General features: G+C 40.7%; 1 protein-coding gene across 7 annotated transcripts in view; it reads left to right on the forward strand.

Annotated features, from left to right (window-relative positions):
- Window positions 1-12,660, forward strand: part of klhl32 (kelch-like family member 32) — a 181,540-nt gene that overhangs the window by 54,694 nt on the left and 114,186 nt on the right. For 5 of the 7 annotated variants that reach the window (XM_069888314.1, XM_069888310.1, XM_069888309.1 and 2 more), the window contains one exon: window positions 2,223-2,321. The exons of the other annotated variants lie outside the window; for them this stretch is intronic. In XM_069888314.1, the coding sequence (XP_069744415.1) occupies window positions 2,223-2,321 (99 nt within the window). The remainder of the gene's footprint in view (window positions 1-2,222; window positions 2,322-12,660) is intronic. 7 annotated transcript variants of the gene reach the window in all.

A 12,660-nucleotide genomic window follows, 5' to 3' on the forward strand; every position in this document is an offset into this window, starting at 1 on the left:
ATGTGGTAACCACTGGAGTTCTCTTCATGCCACAGGCGAAAGCATGATTAAAGAGTTGCTGCAGGCTTTACATTCTTGAGCACGAGCCAGTTTCAGAGTAGGTGGGAATCATACAGGCTAGATGATTTGCACCTCAAGAAAGGTGAATCAACGTCCTAATGGAGAGGTTTGCTTGTGTTATGAAGAAGATTATGTCAGGGGGATGAGTACAGGAAGATGTCATTGAAAAGGATAATCCAAAATAATTGTTGTAAATATAAATAATAAGTACCAGGTATGTCAAAGTCAGCGCCAGAGAATGGTTCATAAGCCAAACTGTAGTCGGAAATGAACAAAAGTGGTATGGGAGAAAGTCACCGAAACAGCAGTAGCAGGAGAGTGAGCAGATCTGAGAAAGATCAGCAGTCATTCAGCCTCTGATTTGGTGCTTCCACCTCAGCTTGACCCCTCCCTGACCTTTGTAGCGCCAAGAGGAATGGGGAGGTGTGGGGAGTTTGGTGAGAAGGCATGTGGAAATAGCCTATTCTTATCTGGCAGTAGATGCCTTAGCCCTGCAGCAACCAGCAAATCACCCAACTTTCATTCATATGTACAAGGTATCCATAAGTCAACAGGTACAAGAAACTCCTTGATAAACTTAGCAGGTTAGGCCGCATCTATGGAAAGAGAAGTATTTAATGTTTTGCGTCTAAGACCCTTTGTAAGAACTGAGAAAGAAATTAGTCAAGGTGGCAGATAAAGTGGGGGAGTAGTTGAGGGATGGAACAAAGGGTATTTCCCTGATAGGGTGAAATACTGTAGCCATTAAAGGAGCAGATAAGTCCAAATTAAACTACTTTGTCAGTTTTACCTACTGAAACGTGCCCAGTATGCCAGTCCTTGTAGAAAAGAAAAAGGAGAAATAGATGACAGGCAAAAATGGCTCGTTCTTTTTAAAGCGAGTTGCCTAAAGTTGAAGAATTTAATGTTAAGTCCTGAAGGATTCAATATTGAATAATTTGTCTATATGAAAGTTTAAACTCAGGTTGAGCCTCATAACAATGCAGGCTTGAGGCAGAGAAATCAGACTGGGATAGTGAATTATGAATGATTAATGAAGAGTTTCATGCTGTGAACCTAAGTACAATGTACAGATGCAACAAAAGTCTTTCTGCAGAGAAACACAGATGTTGGAATCTTGGGCAAACTCAGCAGGTAGGACAGTATGTGGTCGGTTAGTGTTTTCGATCTGTACCCTTTATCAAGTCCAAGATAAAATTACAGAGCGCGAAGGGGAAAGAACTAGGGGGGAGGTCCAGAAGAAATGGAGCATAGGACAGGCGTGAAAGGTGGATATATAGAAGGGGAAAGAAATAAATGTGGGAATAGGTAAAGAAGAGATGGGAACTGTGGAATTAGATGACTTGGATGTCACCTAAAATTAGAAAGATCAGTGTTCATGCCATTAGATGTAAGGCTGCCCAGGAGAAATGTGAAAGCCCACATGGGAGAACCAAAGCAATGAGTGGCATGACCTTTCACTGGGGATGGGGGGTTGAGCTATAATTCCAGTCTGGAGAATTCGTTTCTGCCCAGCAATGTTTGGTTTGTGCTCTTTGGATAGTACTGCCTAATATCTCTCTGTAAATTTTTGTAAAAATCCTCATTTTTCTGTTCACTTGAGTCCTTTGCCAGTCTCCAAGGCATTTTAGACTTTGCACAGAGTGCCAATAGTACCACAAAACCCTCTTCTGTGTTTTTACTTTTGGCTACAGGAAGCTCAAGTTTAGACCGCACAAGCAGAGCGTAGATGATTGGTTAAATGGTCACCAGATCAGGATTTGGTCTCACCAATGCAGAGGAGCCTAGTGCAGTAGATTAGGTTGGATGATGTGCCCAGCCCCACCTGGAAGTGCTTCCCCATCCATAAACAATGACATATTTATCAAAAACCAGGAGATATGGAAAGAAATTATTTGGCAGAAGAACTAAAAGGAACTGAGGAAAATATTTTTTTTTACTCAGAGCGTGGTTAGGGTGAGGAAGATACTGCAAGTGTTAGTGGAATCTGATACAATGTCACTGTCAAAAGTGAGCGTGATAAATAAAAATCTGCAGGGTTGTGGGAGAGGGGCTGGAAAATTGGACGAGCTGGCATTGATTCAACTGGCAAGATAGCTTCTTATGAATTGCAAATAATAACATCCAGACCAATTTAAACTTCAAAAATTTTTAATTTTCAGATCTTACTGGAACCAGGTGTCGTCCAAGATGTGCTTGCAGCAGGAAGCCACCTTCAATTGCTGGAGCTCCTGAAACTCTGTTCTCACTACCTTATCCAGGTGAGTCATTATTTAGTTTTATTAAACTTGTTGACAGCTTTTGAAATCGCACTTTACAAGGAGATAAGTTTGGATGTGCTTCTGGAGTTAGAAAGACCCATACTATTGAGAGACTGTACGTTATATAAGGTGATGGAAGCAAACAGTATTTTTTGAGGGACCCCCATTCTATTTTGTGTGTAATTCTCTTCTTTATTCTGTCACAGACAACTCATTTAACACTAATAAAAGTGATGGGGTATTCAGCAGAATGTGCACAGAAGGAATCAGCTAAGCATTGTAGTTGGCCAACTGATCAGATGATGTATTTTTGAGTTTATTAATGTAAAAACGTGCATTGTCTGAAGGGTCCCATTAATATACATGGAAATTAGTCAAAGGGCTATGGTTGACTCATTTGCCACCACACTACCTAGATTTGAAATTTATCTTGCACTGGATATGAAAAGGACTCTGCAATTATTTTAACCTTTGGGACTGGGGCAGGTGGGGGTGGCCGATTATTCCAGTTTTTAGCCCTTCATTCAGTGCCACAAAGCTAACCATTAAAGTTCTTTCCCCTTTCTCTCCCTCTCTCTCTCTCTCTCTCTCTCTTTTCTCATCTCTTCTCTTCTCTCCTCTCCTCTCTCTCTCTCTCTCAGAAGCACCATCCTTGGTCCCTCTCTGATCCTTCTTGCACTGAGATATAAGAAGTGATTGTAAGTTACATGGCTGAGGTTCATTGATAAGGGTCGTTTTGTGTGATATCCATTAAGTCTGTCCATACTCAAATACAGCATAGCAGAATAAAACAAGTACATAGTGCAGAGTTACAGTGAGAGATCCATTTGAATTTGCATGCAATTCTGACTGCTTCATTGCACGAAGGATGTAGAAACTTAAGATAAGGTGCAGAAGAAATTTACCAGGCCATTGCCCGAAATGGATTATGTCTTATGAAGCAAGGTTGACCGAGCTGGTGCTTTTCTCTTTGGGGTGACAAAGGACAAGAGGAGACTTAAGTGGTGAAAGACGGAGGGTGGGGAGGCAGCATCTATTTTCCCTAGGGCAGGTAACAGAAGACATCAGTTTCAGGTGATTGGAAGAAAGTTTAGGGGAGACATCAGAGGTAAGTTTTTTACACAGTGCTGGGTGCCTGGAATGCATTGTTTGGGGTGGTGATGGAGAATGGTACATGGATGTAAAAAAAAATAGAGGGTTTATTGGGAAAAGTTAGATCATTGTCGAGTAATATGTACGTTCTATGAATGGATTAAGAACAACATTATTTACAAGTAGTACTTTTGAATTGAAGTTCCAGACCTATGCTGATAGCAAATAATCATAGCGCCTAATTTCTGCCTGACCTGCTGAGCTCCTCCAGCAATTCTTTGACTACTCAAGCTTCCAGCATCCGCAGCTTTAGTGTTTCTCTTTTGCCATTTCATGTGGCGGTGTCCATCTTATCTGAAAACTTTTGATTTATTTCCTTTCATTCCTCAGACTCAAGAACGTGCAATTGTGACTCCTTCCTCCTCTATCAGTCTCTTCTCTTGCATTGCTGGAGTGAAGAGAAACCAGGAAAATATCTTAAAATGATGAGACCAAAGGGCTAGACCTTGCCAACTGACTGGAATCACTGCCTGGTGTCCCTTTGCACCAACATTCTTAGCCAATTGGGAAATGCCACTGACAGCCATTCCAATCAGCAAAGCTGAGCAAAATACTCCTGGATATGAAAGATGAGAGTCAGTTTAACAAATTCTAAATGTTTCCAACACTTTGTTTAAAAAAAGGCATACTAAGTTATAATTCAAAGATTAATTCAAATAGAAAATTACTTTCCCCATTGTGTCTTCCTCCAGTCCCAGACTCTCTGCTGATTTCAGCTTTTTTTTGGACAGGATCCAAGTGATGTTTCCCATCATGACGTTGGAGAATCCTGACAAGATTGGGTCTGCTTTGGAGCTCCATGTGGAGTCCAACAGCTGAGTCACTGACAGATGTGACATCATCTGTCATGACACTTTTTTTGTCTGGGTGAAGCTCACCTAAACTGGCATCTATTGTTCATTCCTAAGTGCAGTGGAGGAGGTGCTAGTAATCTTCTCCCTGAACTGTTGCAGTTTCTCTGGTGAAGATATTCCTATAACGCTGTTAGGTGGGCAATTTCAGGGTATAGATCAGTGACATTCATGTGATGGTAATCCCATATGCCTTTTGCCTTGAACTTGCTGGTGGTTGAGATTGTGGATGCTGTTGTTGAGAGTGGCCTTGCCCAGCCATTCTCAACCTGTATTCGGCTATGGCCTCCTTAGGACTCTGCTCAAAGTTTATGGAGCCCCTATCATATTTTGGTTTTTCTGTACTCTCCTACCAACTACATAAAAAAAGATGTAAAAAAAGTACCTGAGGTGAAAAGAAAACAAAGTTTTAACAAATGTGCTGTGGTAGGAGGGATGTGGTAGGAGGGGTGATGGTGTAGGGCCCCCATTGAGAATGGCTGGCCTAGACAAATAACTGCTGTTTGTTTTGTAGATGGGATGCACTGCATTTAGGATGGTGGATGGGATGCCAATAGTGTGCTGCTTTATCTTGGATGGTGCTGATTGCAGACTTAAAAAAATGTTTGCACAAATATTTGGGACATATTAATCAATGAATCAAAATTGGCCTTCATCTACTATCTGTTCAACTACCTGTCAGAGGATGGTCCCCATTGGAGGTCTCTCCATATGAGAATTTTCTTTCTCATCTGTGACCTGGGCTGGAGAGAGTTGTGTAGAGCAGTGCCATGCAGCAGGTTTTTAAGTTGCTTCACCAACTCCCTGCCATGTCTGGTGCCTGGAGGAGTTAGCGTTCCATGTATGTACTAGATGTGAGAGGTGCAGAGAGGGAATAAGTTGGTCAGGAGACCTATTTGTCCAGGCTGCAGGCCATGGAGGATTCTGCCCATGCTCAGTGCCTGTTCTTCATTGGAGGTTATGTCTTTGCTTTGGTATCTCAGGAAAGGGAACAAGCAATGTCTACTGGCTCTTTGCAGGCTTACTGGGACTGATGGGTGCCACAGGGTTTGGAGTGCACGCTGAACAAAAATGTCAATACAGTAAAAGTCCTAACATCAGGACTGCTCAGGGATTGAGTTGGTTCAGATTTACAGATTCTCCTTAAACAAGTACCATATATGCTGCAGTACAGGACGTTCTTCAAAACTTAACATTTTCACCTTAAAATCCGGGTAGTCCTATACAAAGAGAATAAAATTCTTAACGATAACAAAGTCTCAACGCCGTCACCATCTTCCTGCCAGCTCCGATGCAATCTCGCGCATGCCCCGTTAGTCATTTGCAAAGCCCCAGTGTTCCTCCGTGGGGTCCATCCACCCAGTTCAACTGCTGATGGCTCTATACAGCCTTTAAATGGCCTGTTACGGGAGCGGCCAGTGGTTTATTTTTAAGATATCCAAATAAAATTTAAAGTTTTAAATAATTTGTTATTAAAATATTATGATTTGCTTTTAACAGCATCCACTGGTCAGCGGTAAATGCCGGATTCCGGGTGGGGTGGTATCACTCAAAACCATTTTAGGTGGAAATTCTGGGGTTGTTCTGTACAAAAGTCATCATCTTATACAATGGCATATAAGGTAAATTTTGATAGTTTATTTCTGGCACCCAGATTTTTAAAATTTAATTTCAATTTTCAAATCATGAATTGAGAATGATTTAACTATGTGAATGAACCTTTTTTTACAAGAAATATCTCCCTCCATTTTGCCTTGTGATTGCACTGTATTGACTGTTGCTCTCTTCAATTACTGCTATGTTTTGTGGATTGCACTCTACCCCAGCAACTGCAGACTTTGTTTAACTTGCCCCATGCTTGTCTGTTTGTCCACTGGACTCAATCAGTTGATGGCCTGACTATCCTTGTAATTAGCTTGCAACTCAACGTACTCCTCTATCATTTTTTCTCTCTCCCTCTGTGGCCATTCTTTTTCTGGCATTGACCTTCCTGTGATGTGTCTAATCTACTGTAGCTTTTTTCACCTTATCAATTTGTTATGTTTTCGCATTTCTTACCTGTGGCAAATCATATTGTTTGTTCCCTATACATAAGAAGCAAATGACCAGAAAGCTACTAACAACCATTAAATGATTTTATTTAATGTTTCCCATTTGGTTTAATTGAAAATTATTCAGGCAATTCTTTTCATGCATGCTAAATTTTTAGAAAAAATGTGAAAATGTGATTATTTGCAATGTGTTTAAGTGAATGACAGTCACACATAATTCTAATAAGCCTGGGCAATTTTCCTTAAATGCTTTTGCCCAACAGACAGTAATATTCTGAAATCAGAAAGCAGTATTGACTGGGTTAGGACAGAAGGGAATGATTCCACATTCCCAGGGAAAATGGCTCTGGGATTGCAGCAAATGCAAATACAGTATGGAATTAAAATGGGGAGCTGACCTTGCTGGATTCTGCAAGGTCAGCTCGTTTTAATAAATTACACATACTCCTTGCACAGCTTGAGTTGTGTGCAGGGGTATAATGAATAGGAGCCTGCCTAATCTGTCCCATGCATTTCTTAAAGGGCTGCTGAACGGAATAAAAGATATTTAAAGGTAAATCATTTGCACTTGGTGTTTTGCTGCAGGCACTGAAATAATGACAAACCTATTCAGCCTTGGTGAAAATTGTAAGGTGAGTGGGAGGAGGAGAGTTGGGCAGAGCTAACAAGCTTGGTCAATAAGATAAAAATGCACGATGGTGGTTTGTATGAAATTTATATAAAACATATACCATAATTAGTGTCCAAACTACCCTCCACCCACTGTTTCATAAGAGTATGAATAGAATTTGTACATAATTTTTGGAGGGCAGTAGTGTATCACACCTGGTTGCATAAAACAGGTACATGCAATGCAATTTCTAATACTTGCCACACTAGACAATGAACTTGAAGAGATATGGCTGTCATGCATAAGAGTGTACCAGATAATTCCAAAAACCTGTGGACCTTTATGGAATAGGTAGAATTGTAGTCATAATAATTAACTTTTTTACCTAGCAGTGTGATCGAAAGATTTGGAGATCTAAGTTTAACCTCCATTCCTCTCCTCTTCCCTAATGCAGCTGATTTAAAATGCTTTAGTGGTGATTATTTAGTTCCAGATGTCAGTTAGAGCCCTTTTCCCTCACCAGATTCATTTTAGCGAGGATTGCCCTGTGATTGTACACCCAAATAGATGTGGGCAAGTACACAGAGAGGTCATGCCTTTTTCAGTTACTGGTGTGAAATTATAAATTTCATTACCAGTGTTGAGTCTGTGTTGTATATGCTTATAGCATGCAAGCCCATGATGAAGGAAGCATGAGCTAAGAAGAGAGGGTTGGAGGTCAGGAGCCTGTTTGGACTTGTGGCAACTGGTTTGTTCACTGGTTGGGGATTGATGGTGTGTTGGGGACAGAGCTGGGCCATTTTGGGGGGAGGATGAGGAGAATTTAAGCTGAATGGGATGGGATTTTTGTGTTCACTTAATTGGGAAATTTGGTGAGCTGGCATGATTGGGATCAGGGAGTATGTGGAGGGTAATTAGTTCTTGAGAATCTCAGAGGACTATTGGGTCAAGGATTGGGGATTTTCTTGAGTTGAGGCACAAATAAAACTGGACAATCTTGATTTAACAAATTACATTTAAGTGGTGTGGTCCTGCCATATCCAACCATTAATGAAGGGAGTTAATTGAGGAATTAAGGGAAGAAAGTCTAATTGAATAGCCCATTTTCTCAAAGATAGTGGAACCCAGCAGATCAGTGCTTAAGGTTGATATGTTTTTCAACATTGTGGATATTCTACCTTGGTCACCTGTCACTCTTAAACAAAATTCAGATCACGGAAGTCCAATGCATGAGTGGAAATACAGTGAGTTTTGATTGTGTTCTGAATTTGTCCCAAAGACGTAATCTAAAACTTGCTTTTTCCATTATGACTATACAACACCAGAATATATCTTGCAAAATAGAGAATTTTGTAAGTATGTTCTTCCCACAATAAAAAAATACTGGGGCAGTTCAAATCCAACCCAATTACTATTCAATTAGTGTATTCTCAATAACCCACAGAGTAAAGCAAGAGATCTTCAATAATGCTATCAAATGACATGTAAAAAAAAAATTCATGTGACTGTCCTTCATTTATTCTCCACTTCTATTTACCTGCACCACAGAGACTGTTAAGGATCAACATTTTGGTGGTTCTAGAGTTGCAAATTGGTCCGGGCATCAGGTTTGCTTCCCTAGAGAACATTTAAGGGTCTGATTTTTTTTTCACACTGATCTGATAGTTTGTGCCACCATTACAGATAACTTTTAAAAAATTTTTATTCAGTTACTTTGAATTTAAATTCCTGAGCTGCAATGATCCAGGCTACTGGATACTAGTCCAATAACATTACCATTATGGAACCATATTCTTTCAATGTTTCATTAACAACCTATTCATTGATGGTGAACATACAGGACATTTAAGCTCCAAATCATTACTGCCTTGCTCCCAAAAGAATAATATTGACATAAGAATTGAATTCAAAATATGAAGGATATATCCTTGACATCAAAGCAGCAACTTAAGCTGGGGGGGAAATCCCACATCAAATGTTGGAAATCAAGTGTTGGAAATCATTCTTGAACAGAAATTTCTGAGACCACTGACCTTGTGTCTCTGATGTAGGTGGGGGTTGCAAAATCAGGTTAGTGTTAATGGGCTTCTATTTACAGGAAACTAAGTTAATTGATTGTGTTGGTGAGAGTTGCCACCCCCATCTAAAACATAAGGGTACATGATAAAATATATGTAAAAACACAAAATGATGGCGAAACTGAGCCGGTCAAACAGTGTCCTTTATGTAGCAAAGGTAAAAATACATATCTGACATTTCAGGCATCTGAACAAAAAAGAAGGGGGGGATTGCAAAGGCAGGAGATGATAGGTGGAGAAAGGAGGGAGGAGACAACAGCAATGAAGGGGAGGCGGGATGGCTGGGTGGGTAGAGGGGAAGGGAGGGGAGAACAGGAAAGAGGGAGGGGAAAGAAAAGGTGAGCAAGTTTAGCAGAAAGCAGAGAGGTTAATGTAATGCCATCTGGCTGGAGAGGGCCCAGATAGAAAATAAGGTGTTATTCCTCCAATCTGGGGGTGGTCAGGGTGGGATAGTACATAAGATCATGGACAGACATGTGAGTCTGCAAGTGTGACTTAGAATTGAAATGGTTGGCTACTGGGAGGTCGCTGTTATTGTGGATGGATAAAATATATGATCTACTCTTATCAGATCACATCAAATTTTTTCTCATTCACTTAGCTTTATAGTAGTCTAACACCATGCAGGATGAAGCAATCGAGTTAATCAGCAATCACAGCTGGCTTGTATATCGTCTACAAGATGTGCTCAGCAAATTGCCACCTTTCAAATATACAATACCTGACACCAAAGAGTAGCAGGGTTAAAGCAGATAGAAATAAATTTAAATTTAGATTTTAAATTTAGACATGCAGCACGGTAACAGGCCCTTTTGGCCCATGATCCCGTACTGTCCAATTTACACTCAATTAACCTACAACCAGGGTACATTTCAAACTATTGGAGCACCCAGAGGAAACCCACGCAGACACTGGGAGAATGTGCCAAGTCCTTACAGCCAGATTCTCCTCAGTCCAATTACCGATGGTTCCATACAGGCTTTAAGCGGCTTAAAGGACCCGGCGGTGTTATGTTTTAAAATCCTGCGACCATGGGGTCTGCGCACCTGTATTCGGTAATGGCCTCAAGGGGTTAGAGACTCCAGGAAAGCAGAGGACTGGTGCAGAAAACAGGGATACCACCCAACCCCCAACCCCTTATTTGAGGAGAACCAGATGACCCTATGGGACAGTGACTGCAGTGGCAGACCAGTGAGGGGCTTTCTGGCTGAAATACACACAGGTGGCGGACTGTCAGTGACTCGAGGCGAAGAATCCATGCCGGATGCTGGCAAATCACAGTCAAAAGACTCCACCAGGCTGCAGACTGCTGTAGACTGACTCAAGACTGGCTGAAGGTATCAGAACCAGGATGCGAGAGGAGTCCGAAAGCGCTGAAGGTTTCCTGATCATGTTGGAGGTTTGGACCTAGAGCTTGGGTTCCCACTGGTTTGAACTGAAGTCTGTGTGGCTGCAAAAGCTGCGGGCACGCTGGGGACGAATCCACATACATTCAGTGACTCTGAAGGGACTCTCTTTTGCTTCTCTTTCTCTGTCAGTAAGGGGTGCTGGACAATTTCTGCTGATGGCGAATATTTGTCTACCATGCAGACATGAGGAGAACATAAAACTCCTTGCAGAGAGCGCAGGATTCAAACCCTGCCACTGTAACAGCGTTGCACTAACTGTGCCACCCCATTGTTAGAACTCCACCTGGAGTATAACAGCAAACACTCGATTAGGGATCCTTGCGATAAGGTTAGTTTCAAGGTACCCTTTCTAGTCTTTCCCACGCATCCTTATTTTCTTATGTACTTCTTTACTAACACACTTTAACCAATTATGAGGAAAGATTAAAAACTCCAAATTTAGAAGAATGACAGAAGATTTCCACAAAATGTACAAAAAGTTTGATTGGCAAGGTATAGGGAAGATGTTTCCCCTTGTTCTGGTGTCCAGGATGAGGACCATAGTTTCAGAATGAGGGATAAATTCTTTAGGAGTGAGATGATTCAAATTTCTTTCATGAAGAAGATGGTGACTGAAATAATTTTCTACCAGAGTCTCAGTTGTTATGTGATTCAAAATGTAGATCAATAGATTTCTGGACATTAAGGCAATTGAATGTTTTAGGAGTAGTTTTGGAAAATAACTCAACGTAGATCAACCATTATCCTAATGAATGGCGGTGCAGGAGCCAATCTTTCAAATTTTTAAATTAAATTTAGACATGGTAACAGGCCATTTCAGCCCATGAGTCCGTTCCACTCAATTGGCCTACAACCCCTGGTACTTTACCCCTAGGAGGAAACTGGAGCACCTGGGGAAAACCGACGCAGGCACGGGGAGAAGGTACAAACTCCTTACAGACAGCACAGGATTCGAACCCCAGTCCCAATTGCTGGCACTGTAACAGCGTTGTGCTCACCACTACGCCAACCGTGCCGCCCATTTTCCGACTCTTACTCCCACTTCTTGTATTCTAGTAATAGCATCATTTAAAAAAAACATGTTCTTTGGAGACACGAGATTAGAGATACTTGAGACTGGAACAAAAAACAAACTGCTGGAGGAAGTCAGTGTATTGAGTAGCATGTCAGTACAGGTTCCTCTCCCACCCCTCACAGATGCATCCTTTTTTCTCGTTTTCTTTTTTAAAGAGGGCACTATAATTTACAACAATTTAACATAATATTCTGGTCAGGAATTGTGTTTTGAATGTTCCAGTATACATCTGGGAAGGGTTAATCAAAATCTTAAATCAGCCCCACATATATTTATTGTGCCCTTATAAAGATAAAGCACCAGTAGATGGCAGTATGAACTCATTTAATGCCAGAAGTCTGACTGTTTTTTTGTGAAAGTTTCCTTCAGAGGGGCATGGAGTCCTTGTTTAAACATTTCAAATTTATTTCTGCTATTGAAAATGTTGAGTTTTAAGTGTTAAAATGGTTATGTGTTTCTATGTGGCTGGCATTACTTCTGTTTACTGATAAAATCAATTATCATTGTGCATTGTAAAACTAATCATTTGTTATAATTTGCATGTAAATTACACTTAGGTTTTGCAAATAAGGTGACAGACTTGCAAAAGAGAATTTGCCAGGTTCATCTCTCTTCTTTCAAACTTCAGTCATTGGGTTTGAATTAAATACATCTTATTAAACAAGGAGCATGTCCAGAGATGATTTTATAATGGCAAATTATTCTGTTCTATTATGAGTTTATTTTTAATTCACAGACATTAATTTGTTGTTATGAGGCATTAGTTTATCACTTTAATGTGGTGAATGTCATCTGAAAGAGGAGTTTGATCTAAGACGTGCAATGGCTAGTCTTTGCTGTATTTCTGAGCAGCAGCTTTGCATTATGGAAGAAGGTATTACAATGCAACTTTGTAGTGATGATCAGTGGGTAACATGGATTATCCCATCAGTGAGCAATGACCTGATAACTGCTTGATGCTAATGACACAAATGCTTTTTTAACCTCTTGCAAACAAGTTTTCTACTTCAATTATTTTTCTATTGGCTACGCTCATGACGGTAATTCTGTGTGAGTATATATAATGTAAGCTGCATGATGAAAGATCCCAAACCAGTGTGTAATGCCTTTCTG

This window comes from Narcine bancroftii, chromosome 6 (assembly GCF_036971445.1).
Source record: "Narcine bancroftii isolate sNarBan1 chromosome 6, sNarBan1.hap1, whole genome shotgun sequence".
Lineage (NCBI taxonomy): Eukaryota > Metazoa > Chordata > Chondrichthyes > Torpediniformes > Narcinidae > Narcine > Narcine bancroftii.